Consider the following 16,750-nt stretch of genomic DNA (forward strand, 5'->3'; position numbering starts at 1 on the left):
CACTCCACCCCCTGCATGCACGTGTGCACCTGTCTGACGATCATGAACCGGGCCCCTCTGGGCTGGATACCGTGCCAGGTACTGGTGCCAAGACCCAGCCCCTGACCTGGGAAGATAGACATGCTCTCAGACAATCACAGAGCCCAGTGGCAAAGCTCACACAGAGGAGTGTGAAAGGCTGTCTCTGACTCAGCAGAGATTTTCTTTGGGAGGGAATCCAAATGTAGGCTGGGTCTTGAGGAATGTGTATGAGTGCCTCAGTTCAAACAGAGGGTTTCCCACAGGTCTCTGGGGGAAGTGCTCTAGAGAGTCTAGGGCCTTGCCCAAGGGCGCTAGCCTCCCGCCAGGCTGAAACCCAAGGGAAGAGACCAGAATGCCAGCTCGAAAGCCCAAAGACTGCCCTCTGGACCTGGATTGAGGCCCAGACTTAGAGCACTCCCCTTCTTAATGCCTCTGGTCAGCTTGGAAGGTAGGGGCAACTGCGGTTTCCCCAGAGTGGAAACTTGCCTTAATGGGACAAGTCTACCTAGAAGCCCTCACTAGCCAGATTTGGGAAAACCTTGTTTCAGGGAGCTTTCTCTTCACTGGGGATCCCAGCTTCTATCCTGTGTCTGAGTCACTCCTTTCTTGGAGTGGAAGCAGCCTGGTAGGGTGGGAAGATGCTGGGTTCTAGTCCTGGCTTCCCCCTGCCTGGCTGTGTAACCTTGGATAAGACACTTAAGCTCTCTGGGCCTGGTTTTCCTGGTTCTTTAAATGAGGGGTTGGACTAGATCAGAGGTTCTTAACTGTGTTCAAAGGGAGCTGCAAAGTTCTTTATTGGCCTGAGAAGGTAGGAAAAGGGGGGAAATCCAAGGGCAGGCTTAAGGACCTGGGGCCCTGGAACCCCTGCCCACTTTAATCAGAGCAGCTCTGGTTTTAGGAGTTACATATATCAGGAAGCAGGATGGTGTGGTGGTCTTGAGCTTGGCTCAGACATCCTAGATTCAAATCCCAGCTCTTACTAGTGAGAACTTAGGCAGATTGCATCACCTTTCCGTGCCTCAGTTACCTCACCTTTAAAATGGGACACACAGCAAACCTCCCTCCTTGGGTTAGTGTGGGGATTACCTGAGATAATATATGTAAAGTGCTCAGAAAAGATCCTAGCATATAACAAGCATTCAATAAATGCCAACCAATATGAGTGAAATTCCATGTAAAGATTCAGCTGCATTGAGTTTGGCTGCAAAAAGAAAAGCTTGAAAACCACTGGATGGGATGACCTAGAAGGTTTCTTCTTGCGTCAACTTTAGAGCCACACCATACCCATTCCCCCGTGACCACCCCCAGAGTCACCGTGCATTAGGTTTCTCCAGAGAAACAGAACCAACAGGATGGATAAGTAGGTAGGTGAATAGACAGATATTTATTGTAAGGAATTGGCTCACATGATTGATTGTAGAGACTTGACAAGTCCCAAATCTGCAGGGCAGACAGTCAGGTTGGAGACCCAGGGAAGAGTTGCAGTTCAAGTCCAAAAAGCTGGCAGAATTCCTTCTTGCTTGGGGAGATCACTCTTTGTTGTTCAGGCCTTCAACTGATTGGACAAGGCCCACCCACATATGGCAGGGAATGTGCTTTATTCAAAATCTACTGATTTAAATGTTAATCTCATCCAAAAAAACCCCATTCACGGAAACACCTAGAATAATATTAAACAAATATATGGGTACCATGGACTAGCCAAGTTGACACCTAATATAAACCATCACATATGTCCAGGCCAGGTCACGGAAACAAGCAAGGCAGGGAAGGGCTGTGAGGCCCTGTCGGCAGGTGGGCGGCTGGGCAGGTCTCTGCCCGCGGGGAAAGCACGGAGGCTAGCCGGGCACACAGGCAGTTATCGCCTAGGTCAGGTGCACACTGAGGCTATGTGCTCATTTTCCGACCCAAGGCCAGGAGGAAAAGGCCATTTAGATCCCAACAATGTTGGCTTCCTGTGTTCCCGAGAGGCAGGAAGCCACCTCAGGACAGAGTCCAGGCAGCCCAGCGAGGCAGGAGTCGGCTAAGAGCTGGGGTTGGCGTGCAATGCTCCATCCTTGCAGGTAACCTAGAGACCCCTCCCAGCTATGGGGCTTTCAGCTCTCTCTCAGGCCACTGGCTTGGCCCTGCTGTGGAGTGGGGGGGGGCAGTGTTGATACCCATGGGCCGAGGCGGGGCTCCTGGGTTCCATGGAGCTTTGGTTTGACAGGGTCCTCCCCAGGGGGCTTCATCTTGCAGAGTCACTGGCCTTCTGTGAGAGCTGGGGAAGGCCACAGTCTTCTCAGGTGGGGTTGATCCTGAGAAGTGTGTCCAGGGACGACTCAGGCATCTGAGGGATGCCAGGAGGGGGAGGCTGCAGCTTTCCTGCCCTCGTTCCTCTGCAGTGAGAAATGTTACCCTGTGGAGTGGGCATCCCTCTCCCCCGGGTGTTTCCTTAACAGCATTTAGGATGTTCTCAGGGTTGGAACCTGGGTTCCCCCCTTTGTGGGTTAGGAGGAGGAAGTGGTAGGTGGTGACTATGATGGAGAGACAGTCTGGGGTTACACACACACTGTCACAGCTGGAAGAGGGCTTGGAGACCATCTGTTCCAGGAGTCGGAAATGCAAGGGCCTTCAGAGGTGAAGCAGGCAAGTAAGTGTGGACAGCAGGCTATGGTGGGGGCCCCAGGGTTCCGGAGAGAGCGGCTCTGCTGGAAGGCACTCCAGCTGAGAGAATAAGCCTTTGTGTTTTAAACGTTGAACCAGTTAATGAAGACAAGGGCCCAGGCCCAATCTACCCTGGAGGCTGCCAGTTGGCTGCCTTATTTTCTGAGCAGGAGTCTGAGACTTAGAGAGGGGAGTGACTTGCTTCAGGTCACACAGCTACGATAGCAGTCAGGACTGGACTCCAGGTCTCCTGAGTCGGGGCTCTTCTGTATAATGACAATCACGAAGGTGATGGAGATGCTGCTGGTATAGCTAACTCTGATACAGAACATACTCTGGGCTGGCCTGGTATATTAACTCATTTAATTCTCCCAACAACGCTGTGAGGTAGATGCTATTATCACCCCCATTTTAGAGAGGAAGCGATGACGGCTCAGAGTGGTTAGGTGACTTGCCCCAGATCACAGAGCTGGTGCATGACCTGCATCTAGCCAAGAGTCAGTCCAACCGCAGCTAGGTAGGTAAGTGGGTAGATGGACCTGTGGACGAGTGGAGGAGGGATCACTTACCTTCTTCATGCTCCCACCCTTTCACCAGGCTTGATCACAGGTGGTGTTTATCCTGAAGCACTTGGGAAGACTGATGATGGTCCCTGCCTGCCCTCTCCCAGCAGGGGGTGGAGCTGAAGAGTGAGGCTCCCTGACCTTCAGTTGTGTCTTTTCTGTTGCCCCAGAATGTCAGCCCTGGCCCCAGGGGTTTAGGCTGGGGAGAATCCTTCTAGTTTGAAATTTACTCCACATTTATTGAGCCCCATCTATGCCAGATCCAGTGCTAGGGGAAGGGGCAGCCCGCGAAGCTGCAAAGTTGAGCAAGACCTCCCTTTCTGTCTTAAAGCAGTTGAATGTGGGGGATAACAAATAATAAAGGAATACTTAGTCCTGAAAGGTGACCAGAGCTTTCCAAGGGCTGTGGGCTGAGGATTCTTGGAGCACAGAGTTGGGAGGGACCGTCTTTGAATGCTTTATTATCCAGGGAAGAACATTTTGAACTGGGCCTTGAAGGATGTATATGAGTTCACCATTCCAGACCTGAACCTTGTCGACTCAAACTCTGTTTGGGGAGTTTGTGTGACAGGAACAGATCTCTTTAGGGGCAGTGGGTGGAGGTGGAGGCAAGACCAGGCTATGTAGGGCCTTATAAGTGTGTTGAGCTGGACAGAGGGTTCCAAGCAGGGGCGTGATGTGATCAGTTTGTACTTAAGAATGGCCTGTGATTCCATGGATTGAAGGGAGACAAGGCTGGTGGGGAGATGGGGCCCAGGGAAGGATAACTGGTCTGAACTGGTGCAGTGGTGGGAGAGGAAGGTTGGGACTCAGCAGCCTCTTTGGATGACTAATTTCTTGGTAAGGTAAGGAAAGGGAAATGGGAATTACAGAGAGGAATATGCAGGTACCCAGGGAGCAAGGAAGAACCCAGGGGATGACCTCTGGTTGTAGTTCTCAGCATCAGCCTTTGGCCTCTTGCTTTTTAAGGGATCCTGTGCTCTGGTTTCCATATTAGTTAGCTGTAGCTGCATAACAAATTACCCCAACACCTAGCAGTTTAAAACAAATATGAAATTATTCTCTTACACAGTTTCTGTGGGTCAGAGATTCACAAGTGGGGAGTCACCTACGTTGCTGGGTTGTTTGGACTCTGGGTGTCTCAAGATAGCTGGGCTGTAGTCACCTGAGGGTCTGACAGAGGTGGAAAATCCATTTCCAAGGTGGTTCAGTCGTGTACCAGCCAACCTGGTGCTGGCTGGTGGCAAGAAGCCTCAGTTGTTCACCACACGACCCTCTCGGTTGGGCCGCCTGAGTGTCCTCGTGACATCGTAACTGGCTTCCCCTAGAGTGAGTGATCCAGGAGATGAAGGCTGAAGCCACCGGTGCCTTTGATGACTTAGCCTCAGAAGTCATATGCCATCTTTTCTGTAATATCTGATTGGTATATAAGCCAGTTCATCATGGGAGGAGACTGCAGAAGGGTGTGCATACCAGGAGGGAAGACACACCGGGGCCACCTTGGAGGATGGCTGCCGCAGTTTCTCCTTTGTGACACATTCGGATGTGCCATTGATCTGGGAAGTGAGAAGCCAGCTGAACGGCATATTTCAAATTACAGCAGGAGGGATGCAAGTTAGAGAGTAGGAAATACTGCCCTATGGGAGAATACCTGAGACAGATGACTGAGATTGTAAAGGAGCCTTCCCTGGAGGGGAGTTGAGGCAAGAGGGTTTCCTTGGGGTTGGGAACAAGTGCTTCTGAAGGTGTAAAAATTCATCTGTGGAGGCTTGACCACACCTGCGCTCCTTGGAACCTGCCACTTGAACTCAGTTTGCTGAGCTTTTTTCTCTAGAGCTGGGGGCTGGGGGCCGGGGGAGGTCTTCCTTTGCTCCCCACTGTAGAGTTTTCAAGGACAAGCTCTCTGCATTCCAGCATGTAGGGAGCACTCAGCACATTGTACTGCAGTTGCCCAATGATTTCCCCATCTGCCCTCCATTCAAGGGCATTTATTGAGTGTCTGCCCACTGTGTGACAGGCAGGGCTGCCCTGTATAGTCATGCAGGGCATTCACTGCCAAGGGCGCCTGCCCGAGCGAACACTGGAATCAGTCCACGCCTTGCTCACCAAGCCATGCATCCGGGAACAGGGCTGGGTCCACCTGGAGAAAGAGCATCTTCTTGCCATTCCCACAAAGACACTATCATCAGTGTCCAGGGGGCTGGTCTGCCCAGAGGGTGGGACTTTTTCTAATTTGCACAAAGATTCTGTTTGCTGCTTTGCTCTCGGAGCAGACACTGTTCTAGCTGCTGGGGATACAGTACGAGTGAGACAGGCATGTTCCCTGCCCTCATCAATCTAGTGTGGGGAAATATACTATATGTAAGTGAGCAGGAATTACTCAAGATGACTGCAGATTGTGAGCTGTGCTAAGAGGATTTTTATCAGGGAGCTGCTGAGAAAGAATAGTAGGGAGCCTACTGTAATTTGGGTGGTCAGGGAAAGTCTCTTTGAAGAGATGGCTTTCAGTGGATTCTAGGAGTAGAAGAAGGATGTGGCTTGGTGAACAATGGAGAGGTGGAGTGAGGGAGAGCATTCCAGGCAGCCAGAACAGCAAGTGCAAAGGCCCTGAGATCGGAAAGAGCTTGATGCACTCTGTGAATGTCAGGAGTATGAGGTCTGATGCTGGAGAATGATGGAGTCCTGGCTCTCATTGTGCTCCCAGTGTCTAGACTGGGGTTGAGAGGCCTGGAGTGGACACTTAGGGATGCCTTTTTGATTGACTATGAGCTGTTGGGCGGAGGATTATGACTCAGGAAAAGACTGAGAGGGGGGTAGGGATGATTAAATGCGGGTGCACATAAACTCCAGGGGAGATCTTCAGTCAGGTCAACTCAGCAAACATTTATTAAGCCTCTACTAATATGCCAGGCACGGTATCGTGTATGTGTGTGTTTGTGTGAGAGAGAGAGAGACAGACAGACAGACAGAGACAGAGACAGAGAGACAGAGACAGAGTGCCAGGAGGTCCCTTCCTTGAATGAGTCCACAAGTGTGGTAACCAAGATGGTGCAGGAAAGGTGCACTCTGTAGTGATGCCTTCGAGGAGAAGGGCACAGTGAAAGAGGCCTCCAGAAAAGGGGCCCAGGACTTATTCTTGAACACCTGGCATTTTATTAGCAGAGGAAGAGGAAAGGCCCCTCAGTTTGGAGGCAGTGGCCCAGTGGGGCGCCTGCCTGACTGGAAGGGCCTTCAAAGCTCAGGCCCCATGGCCTGAGGCTTTCTCAATTCCACATTCCAAGGCCAGTAAAGAAGGCATGGGGGTTGGGGCTTGGAAGGCAGTGGGGCGTTGCCACCTGGGGTGGTGAGGGTGGGGCAGAGAGAGAAGCAGAAAGGCTAGACAGTGGGCATGACTTGACTTGGGTGGTCGGGGATGGAGAAGTCCCCGGGTCGGGCTACGTGGCTGATGGGGTCAGGAAAGCCTTGCTCAGCACTGGCTGAGTCACAGGCCTGAGCTGGGGCCAGAACTAGGTTCTAGGAGAACAAGGTCCGGCCAAGGTCACATCCCAGGCTCCACCCAGTGTGCCTCCCAGTATCCCTCCCCACCCTCCCACCCCACCCCCCCGCCCGCCCCCTCCCACAGACAAACTAGAAGCCTTGGTGTGGGAAGCCCTGGAGTCTCTTTTGGCAGCTCCGGGCCTTCATTTGTGTCTCAGTCTCCCCTCCGCGTTCCGCTGGGGATCTGGTTGGCTCCTGGTTGGAAAAGGGTTGGGTAACTGTACATCCAGGAGGCAGCACTGCTGACTGTGGCCCAGGGCTGGGAGGATCTGGGGTCAGGGGGCTGTTCTCTAACCAGTGCGGCTGACCCACCCGCCTCTGCAGGCCCAAGTCAGTGCAGAAGCTCAGCTCCGGAGACCCCTCACCCCATCTTCGGGACCTGGTGGGAGGGGACCACCAAACCTTGGGTGGAGGGCCCTGGGGGTAGGGTGGCCAGGGCTGGGACATTCCAGGCTGAGGGAACCCCACAGGAAATTTGATTCCAGCTTCTGGTAGGGGGAGGGCAGAGAGAGTCGAGTGTGTGTGTGTGTGTGTGTGTTTCAACTCACGTGTTTCAACACATAAAGTTGGTGAGTTTGTGTCCACATGTCTGTGTCAGGCTGTACTCTGAGGGTCTCCCATGAAATTGTGTGTTGGTGCTTCCCGAGTCAGAGGTTTCTCCTCCGGCTTGCGAGTGGGTGTGTGAGGCTGGCTTTGTGTGCTGCGTGTGCATGGATGGCTGAGTGTATGGGTGTAAGTGGTTATTGGTGAGTGTGTGTATGAGTGTAAATGTGTACATTGGTGAGCACGCGGCCTCTGCTGGAGCACGAATTGGGTCTGTGCGTCTCTCTGGGGGGGCCTGAGTGTGATCGTGGTTCCCAGAGGGTGCGAGCTGCCTGCCTAGTGTGTAAGGGCAGAAGGTCCCCTTACTCCTGGCTCGGCTGGCAAGGGCCACCTCTGCCCTCGGCAAGGACTCAGCGGCGGAGTCGGTCCCCTCCGCTCCCCTTGCTCCTGCCAACTTCCCGCGCCCGCCAGAGGGGCTCTGGCAACGGGGGCTCGGCGCCTCCCCGGCCCGCGGGTCCGCAGTCCCGGGCGTTCCCGCCCCGTAGGCCCCGGGGAGCTGCGGCAGCCCCCCGCCCCCTCCTCTCTCCGTCCCTCCTTCCCTCCCGAGCGCGGATTGCGGGCGGTGGTGGGAGGAGATTTCGCTGGAGTTTCCATTTCATACCTCGCGGCTAAACTTTCTTTCTGTGTCTCGCCCTCTTGCAGTCTGCAGCTTCTCCTGTCATCGGAAATGCCAGGCCAAGGTAAGGGGGCTGCGGGCCGGCTGGCCCCGCGGGGGGCTTGAGGACGGGCCCGGCTCGGGGTCCCGGGACTGGAGCGGGGGCGCCGGCGGGCCGGGGGCGGTGCCCTGATCGTCCCCTCCTTCTCTCTTTGTTTATGCAAAGCTCTGGGCCCCGGAGCCGGCTCAGGTCAAGGTGAAGGCGAGGGCCGGGGGCGGGGGCGGCGTGGGGGATGGGGGCGCGGTGCGCGGGCTCGGCGGCTACTGGGGGTGGCTGGCGGGGACCGAGCTCCGGGACAAGGGCCTTTGAAGGTATTTCCCCCTAGTCCTTAAGGGGGATGGGGGTGTGGCGGGGAGAGGGATGAATTTCAATTACCCTGTGGGCCGCGCAGAGCCCTAGTCGGCTAGATTTGGCAAGGCTAGGAAAACGCGGCATGGGGCCACAGCCAGCGGACCCCCGAGGGCGGGAGAAGGGGATAGGTAGGGGGAGTGGGGGTGAGGTGGAAAAGGGTCAGAGGTCAGGGTCGCGCTGGGCCTGGAACCTCCTGAGCAACCATTCCACTGTCTTTATTGGGGGGAATCCCACTTTGGTCCTCAGTTTCCCCATCAGGGTTTCCTGGCTGGTCTTAGTGGGAGAGGAAAACCTGAGGCAAGAAGACCAGAGGAGCTGCTGGGCCCTGGTTGGCCGGTCCCCTGCTGCATCCTCTCAGACCTTGGCAGAAGAGTGATGGATCACCTGGTGGCAGCCTTTTGGAGTAATGGGGGTGGGAGTGGGGATGACACCAGGGTGGATTATGATCGATTACTTGGGAAGGAAATTGTTCTGTCAGATGCGCTCAGCTTTCTGGAGGTGGAAATGCCCTGCCTTAACCTTTCACATGCAGCCAGTCCCCGATTATTGTTAACATCCTCCCTGCCCTCTAACCCCTCTACCTTTGCTGGTCATGCTTAATCTTTCAGGAAGGAGTACAGTGAATGGAAGGAAGGGGCAGAATGCTTCAAAAAGGAGCTTTGAGCAGTTGAGGCCCAGCATCTGGTACATCTCATGCTCTACTTCTTATTAGCTGGGTGACCTTGGGCAAGTCATGTAACCTCTCTGAGCCTCTGTTTCATTCTCAAGGATATGGGGATAAGAAAAAGTTATTATGAGGATGAGATGGGATAATGCGTGTGACCTGTCCAGCACCAAGCCCGACATACAATCGGTGCTCAGAAACATAGCAGGTAATTGATTATTATCAATTGATAGCTCCGAGGGCCGAGAGTTACCTTGGAGAAAGGTGCTGATGGAGCGGGCCGCTCTGAGAGGGGATCCACTTCCTCCTGAGTGACCTTGCTCAAACAAAGCACACAACCTTGCTGGGGGGGGCGGGGTCCTCCCCATCTGGAAACTCCAGGTTGGAGGGCTCTCCCAGCAGAGGTGTAAAAGGCCTGGCTTGTTTCTGCCATCTGGACAGTTTCTGCCCCTTCCATTGTCTTCTGCTTTTCCGACCCCCTCAGCTTTTTCTTCTCCAGGTGGGAAGTGAGTTTTTGCTTCTCTCTGCATCTCCCTCCTCGTTCTCTTCATCCAGAGCAGGGTTTTTCCACCTTTAACCCCAGAACCTTCTGGTGTTCTTGCTCCTCTCCAATCTACCCCCCGCCCCCTTCCTGCACCTGTTTCTCTTAATAACAATGGACATTTGTACAGTGCTGTGGGCCTTAGAAAGCACTTCAATGCATTATCTGATTTTATTCTCTTAATTCTATCAGAGCATAAAACAGGCCGAAAGATCCCGTTGTTTTACAGATAAGGAAACTGGGGCACCCAAAGGTTGAATGACTTTCCCAAGGTCTCACAATATAATTCCTCACCCGTGTCTGTCCCTGGGCCTTTGTGCTTCCTTCTAAAATGTCCCTTCTTGCCTATAGTCAGACATTCCTTGATCCTTACCTGCCCCTCCCACTTTGCCTTCCATCTCTTGCAGTAGTGGGTACAGTTAGAGAGGAAAAAGGAATGAATGTACAGTGAAGGGTCTGAGTAGGGCGAGTAGGGGGTCCAGAGGGGCTGAGAGGTGTGACAGAAAATGGCTCCTTGATGTACAGTTGCCTTCTGTGTGGAAGCAGAGGGATGACAAAGATGACTCCTGGCAGGCGTAGCCTGCCTGGCAGTTCTCACATATGCTGGGGGCAGAATACACCAGGATGCAGCAACCCTGCTCTGTCCAGCCAATGAGGCCAACCCGGCGGGGAGAGGTGGACTGGCAGGGCAGTGGCCAGATGGACAGATGGGGCTTTTTATAGGATTTTCCTCTATAGGAAATGGGACCCACTGGTGGTGTGAGCTCCACCCAGCTGGCAAGTCTCTACCCTAAAACCACAGTTCTTACTACCGCCTTGCCTTTTCCTCCTGCTGGGAAAGGATGACGTGAACCCCAGAACACACAGCAGAGCTCTGTACTCTGAATTTTATAACCAGATCAACTTGGAGGTCACTTCATCCATTCCCCTGCCTCTAGATAGGATTCATTAAACCAATGTTTTTTGAGCTCTTTCCATAGGCCAGACACTGTTGTAAGTGAACAAGACAGAGGAGGCCTTTGACCTTCGTGGGAATGACATTCTAATAGTGGAGCAAACAGTAAAGTTGGCAAACAAGTTATGAAGGAAACGAGCTAGAGCAGAGGATGATTAGGCTGAGTGGCCCAGGAAAACTCCTCCAAGGAAGTATTGTGTGAGATGAGACCCTGATGATATTACACGATGATCTGAGAGATGGAAAGAGCCAGTGCAAAGGCCCTGAGGTGAGGTGAGCTTGTCACACTTGGAAGGAGGCTGTGTGGCTGGAGAGTAGTGAGCACTGGAGGGTTTTGAGCATGAGAGACATAATCTGATCTCCACTTCGAAATGGCCACTCTGACCTTGGGCAGGCAAAAGAATAGGAGCAGGGAGATGGGTCAAGAGGTGGCTGATGTTGCCCAGGTGAGAGAGGCTGGCAGCTTAGTCCGTGGTGCTCGCAGGAAAGATGGTGAGAAGGGACCAGGCCTGGGATGCATTCTGGGGTAGAGCTCAGAGCCTGGCTGGTGGATGTTGGGTGTGAGAGAGAGAATGGGCTCAAGGATGACTCCCAGGATTTTGGCCAGAGTGACCGAGTACACGTGGTTCCATTTACTGAGATAGATGAAGTGTGTGAGGAATTTCTAGGGAAGAAGGTGCCAGGATTTCTGCTTTGCTTTGTCTCTTATTTTCTCTTTTCCCACGCACTGGGGATTTCTTGCTGATGTTGATCCTCTCCTGTCCTCTCAAATTCAGCTCACTCTGGCTACCCCTCTAGTAAGTGACTCGTTTTGGGTGCCTAAACATGCCTCCTTCCAGGTTGTTCCTGCAGCAGGAACTCGTGGCTCTGAGCGGGGCTCTATTATTTATATGTCATAATATGATATAACACATTACCCTCAAATTTTATAGCTTAAAGCAGCAACACACGGTTTCTGTGGGTCAGGTATTTGGGAATGGCTTAGCTGGCTGGTTCTGGCCTGGGGTCTCTCATGGGGTGGCAGTCAAGATGTCAGCTGGGGCTGTAGCCATCTGAAGGCCTGACGGGCTGGAGGATCTGCTTCCAAGATTGTTCATTCATGTGGCTTTTGGCAGGAGATCTCAGATTCTTTCTTTCTTTTGTAAAATTTATAGCCTATTTATTTATTTATTTATTTATTTGATTTTTGGCTGCGTTGGGTCTTTATTGATGCGTGTGGGCTTTCTCTGGTTGCAGTGAGTGGGGGCTACTCTTCATTGTGGTGTGCGGGCTTCTCATTGCAGTGGCTTCTCTTGTGGAGCTGGGCTCTAGTCATGTGGGCTTCAGTAGTTGTGGTACAAGGGCTTAGTAGTTGTGGCGCCAAGGTTTAGTTGCTCTATGGCATATGGGATCTTCCCGGACCAAAGAGCGAACCTGTGTCCCCTGCACTGCCAGGTGGATTCTTAACCACTGTGCCACCAGGGAAGTCCAGGTCTCAGTTTCTTGCCACACAGATGTCTCTGTAGGACTGCTTGAGTGTCCTCACAACATGGCGGCTGGCTTCCTCAGAGTGGGTGATTCAAGAAAGAAAAGTAAAAGCCCCATGTCTTTTATATCCTAGCCTTGGCAGACAAACACCATTTCTACAGTATGCTATTAGTTACACCAGTTGGACCCATTGAGTGTGGGAGGGGCCTATAAAGACATGAGTACTGGGTGCAAGAATCATTGGGACCATTTGGGGGCTGACTCCCACAGACTTCCGGGGGAGAGCAAAGCTGATCTGGATCTTGGGAGGTCACGAATGTGGTGGGAAGGGTGAGGACCTTGGAATCAGACATGCCTGGGTCTGAACTCTACTCCTGCTGCCTTCCAGCTGCGTGAGCTGGGTTATAGAGAATTAAATGCACATTGGCACATAGTAGGCATCTTCTCCTTTCTTGGAACCATAGGCGAAACTATCAATAGAAAGGAGCCCAGATATTCTGTGCCCTGTTCTTGGCCACTTGGACCTGCCTGAGAGAAAATGCTTAGTGCTGCTAGAGGAAGGGCCTTAGTGCTCAACTCAGAAAAGATGTTAAATGCATGTTTATTGCATTTGGGACTGTTGAGAGATATGTTGTGCCCTTAACTTCTAGAATAGTGCCTGGCCGGTGATAGAGGTTCCGATGAAGAAGTAAAGGAGTGGAATAAAGGAATGTTGAGAAACAAGAAGTTCCTACATAGGGAGAGGCTGAGGGGGTGGAGGAGAGCAGGAAAGGAGCAGAAAACCATTTAAAAATTCCCTTTCAAAAAGCTCATCTACCTCCTGACAACAAAGATCCTCCAAATAATTAATCTAGTCACGTACATCTTATAGTTGGGGTATAACTCACGTGCCTTCAAGTACACGAATTGATAAATTTGTACATACTTACGAGCCAGATCAAGAACTAGAACATTTCCAGCACCCCAGAAGCAGCCCTTATGCTCCTCTCCAATCAATATCCCCCAAAGGTAATTGCTAGTCTTACTTATACCCTCAGAGATTAGTTTTGCCTGTTTATGGACTTCATATAAATTGAATCATGCAGTATGTTTACTTTCGTGTCTGGCTTATTTCACTCAACATCAGGGCTGGGAGGCTCATCTGTGTTCTAAGTGGGTTACAGGGGATTCATTCTTTTTTATTGCTGTGTTGTATTCCAGTATGTAAATAAACCACAGTGTATCCATTCTACTGTTGGTTGCCATTGGGTTACTTCCAGTTTGGGGCTATTATGGACAGACCTGCTATGGACATTTAATCACCTTTATCTACCCTGAACTTTGTAATACACAAAACATTTTCCCTCAGCTTCTCAGTCCCATGAGGTGGGCAGGGCTCATGGGAACCCCGTTTTATAGATCCAATGTTGAGGCCCAGGGAGGGTAACCAACTTGGCTCAGGGCACCTTAGTGCCAGTAGCTTTCTGGGATAAATGGGTGGGGAGCAGGTGAGAAGGGAAGTGAGTCCACGAGCAAGCCAGAGAAAAAGAGACGAGTAGAGGGAAGGGACTGGTTCAGGCACAGGCATCTCATTACTCTCCAGCTGCCCCCCTAAATCTCTTGAGGGGAGCAAATCCTAAGCCTCTGTTAGTCCCTACCCTTAAGTCTCATAGGGGTCCTTATCTGTCCCCAGTTGTTTCACTCCTGTTGAGGATTTAAAATGAATGGACCCAGGATTTGTCTTCCACTTTTATCTGAGCACGTGCATTGTGTATATACACAGTAGATTTTCTTCTGTTTTGCTTTTCTCGTCACTCGCCTGCTGTAGGGTTCCACAACCTCCAGATGCATTTTTATTCATTTATGTATTTATTTACTATTTTAAAGGAGACTTTACATTTCAGGCTGGTTTTAGATCTACAGAAAAGTTGCAAAGATAACACATAGAGTTCCTGCACAGCCCACATCCAGCTTCCTCTAATCCTGATACGTGTCTGAGAAACCCAATTTTTTTCACTCTTGATTTGCCCCCTTGTTTTGAAATAGCAGTCCCAGCTGACAAGGGTGGCTCCTTCCAGCAAAATGCTAGTTGTCCCTTCCAGGTGAGATAAGAGTTAGATGAAAGGAACAGGTAGATGCAGGACAGGCGAACTTGCCCAGGCCCACACCTCAGCCCCCGTGCAGCGCCTTGTCACCTTGCTTCCTTTAGTTCTCCTACCCTCTTCCCAGCCCTGGCACTTCCCTACCCTCAGCCCCAGGGGAGGTGAAGGGAGGAGGCTGCAGCAATGACTTGGTCTCCTCCCCTGTACCAGAGGGGTTTAAATCCCATCCTTTAAGCTTGAAAGGAAAGGAAATCCCATAATTAACCCCCATCTTTCAGTCACCTTACACATCACCTTTCCCGCTCTCTCATAAACACACCTGCAGCCTCCCTTCGCGGTTGTGTTGGAGGCTTGTTGTGCCCTCCTGCTACTGGGACAGCAGGGCAGTGGGAGGAGGTTCATGGCTCCAAGACCCATCTATTGCTGTGAGCCCAGTGGAGTGTTTAAGTTCTTTGGCCTTGGAGACAGACTGTTGAGTTTAAATGCTGACTACATTAATAACTGGCTGTGTGACTCTGGGCAAGGCACTTAATCTCTCTGAGCCCCAGTTTCCTCATCTGTAACTTAGGGATTATAGTAGGACCTATCCTGTAGGGCTCTGTGATAACCCAACTAAAATGCCAAGCTCAAAATTAAGTGGTCAAAATATTGCTAATATTTATAATTTTATATTCCTCCTGCCTTTTTTTTTAAAATTTACTTTTACTTATTGGCTGCTTTGGGTCTTCGTTGCTGCGCGTGGGCTTTCTCTGGTTGCGGCGAGCGGTGGCTTCTATTGTTGCAGAGCGCGGGCTCTAGGCACATGGGCTTCAGTAGTTGTGGCACATTGGCTCATTAGTTGTGGCTCGCAGGCTCTAGAGCACAGGCTCAGTGGTTGTGGCGCATGGGCTTAGTTGCTCTGCAGCATGTGGGATCTTCCTGGACCAGGGATCGAACCTGTGTCCCCTGCATTAGCAGGCGGATTCTTAACCACTGTGCCACCAGGGGAGCCCCCCTCCTACCTTCTTCTAACTCAGAAAAAGTGGGGAGATGGGAATTGCCTGGCAGTCCAGTGGTTAGAACCCCACAGTTCCACTGTAGGGGTCACAGTTTCAGTCCCTGGCTGGGGAACTAATATCCCGCGTGCATGCCGTGCTGCACCTTGTGGCGCAGTCAAAAACCAAACCAAACAAAAGAAAGTGGGGAGAATCTGAACTGAGAGACCAACCAAGCTTGCTGAGGGCACTGGTGTCAAGCAAGATGATGCTTGTGTATGTTTTGCTTCTCTTCTCCCTCTCTACTGTCAAGGAAGAATGAGGAAACAGATGCAGGCAAATATATTGTGCCTTTTGCTTGTTTGCTTGCCTCAGGGAACCTGAGATCTGTAGCAGTGGTTCCAGACCTCGTCTGTACATTAGAATCACTGGGATGCTTTAATGATACTGATGCCTGTGTCCTCCTCCCCAGGGTGTCTGATTTAATTGGTTTAGGGCATGACCTAGGCATTGGGATTTTTGAAAGTGGCAACCGAGGTGGGAGTGTAAAATGGTACAATCATTCTGAAAAGCAGTTTGACCGTTCCTTATAAAGGTAAACATACCCTTGCCCTATGACCCAGCAATTCCACTCCAAGGTATGTATCCAAGAGAAATGGAAACATGTCTACTGAAAGACTTGTACATAAATTCATAGCAGCATTATTCACAATAGCCTCCAAACCAGAAAAACCTAAATAATCAACAACAGGTGAATGGACAAATTGTGACATAAAGGTCCAGTGGAATACTATTTGGTAATAAAAACGAATGAACTATTGGCACACACAGCATCGTGGATGAATTGCGAAAACACTGTGCTTAGTGAAAGAAGCCAGACACAAAAGGGTACGTACTGGATGGTTCCATTCTTGACAAGGTAAAACTCTCATAACAAAAAGCAGGTTAGTACTTTCCTGGACCTGGGGGGTGGTGGGAAGATTGACTGCAAAGGGTGTGAGGGAACTTTTTTTGGGTGATACAGAGGTTCTTTGTCGATTGTGGTGGTGATTACCCAGAGTATATATTTGTCAAACTCACTGAACCATATTCTTAAAAGGGATGCATTTATTGTATATAAATTATATCTCATAAAGCTGATTTAAATAAAAGCTTCCCAGGTGAGCGCCCTTTGCAGCCAAATTTGAGAATTGCTGGTCCGCCGCTTCTGAAGACCCGTCTCCGTCTTTGCTGCCTTGGTCAACACCCAGCATGTTGCCAGGTGTGTAATAGTGCTTTCTTCGGTCAAGGGCCTCTCTTACTCTTTTTTAAAAATGACAACTTTATTGAGATGTAATTCACATACCATACATTTCACCCATTTAAAGTATACAATTCAATGGTTTTTTGTATATTCAGTGTTGTGCAATCATCACCACAGTCAATATTAGAGCATTTTATCACCTTGAAAAGAAACTCCGTACATTAAAAAAAATTATTTTATTGAAGTATAGCTGATTTGCAATGCTGTGTTAATTTCTGCTTACAGCAAAGTGATTCAGTTATACATTTATGTACATTCTTTTTCATTTTCTTTTCCATTATGTTTTATCACAGGAAATTAACTATAGGCCCCTATGCTGTACAGTAGGACCTTGTTGTTTATCCATTCTATATATAACAGTTTGTATCTGGTAACCCCAAACTCCCAA

General features: G+C 50.7%; 1 protein-coding gene across 8 annotated transcripts in view; it reads left to right on the forward strand.

Moving 5' to 3' along the window:
- Positions 1-16,750, forward strand: part of TNS1 (tensin 1) — a 225,851-nt gene that overhangs the window by 46,839 nt on the left and 162,262 nt on the right. For all 8 annotated transcript variants that reach the window (XR_009055069.1, XM_057745122.1, XM_057745131.1 and 5 more), the window contains one exon: positions 8,013-8,050. Coding sequence is in view for 6 of the 8 variants with exons in the window: in XM_057745122.1 (XP_057601105.1) it covers positions 8,013-8,050 (38 nt within the window). In the remaining 2 variants the exon portion in view is untranslated. The remainder of the gene's footprint in view (positions 1-8,012; positions 8,051-16,750) is intronic.

This window comes from Hippopotamus amphibius, chromosome 8, assembly GCF_030028045.1.
Source record: "Hippopotamus amphibius kiboko isolate mHipAmp2 chromosome 8, mHipAmp2.hap2, whole genome shotgun sequence".
Taxonomy (NCBI): domain Eukaryota; kingdom Metazoa; phylum Chordata; class Mammalia; order Artiodactyla; family Hippopotamidae; genus Hippopotamus; species Hippopotamus amphibius.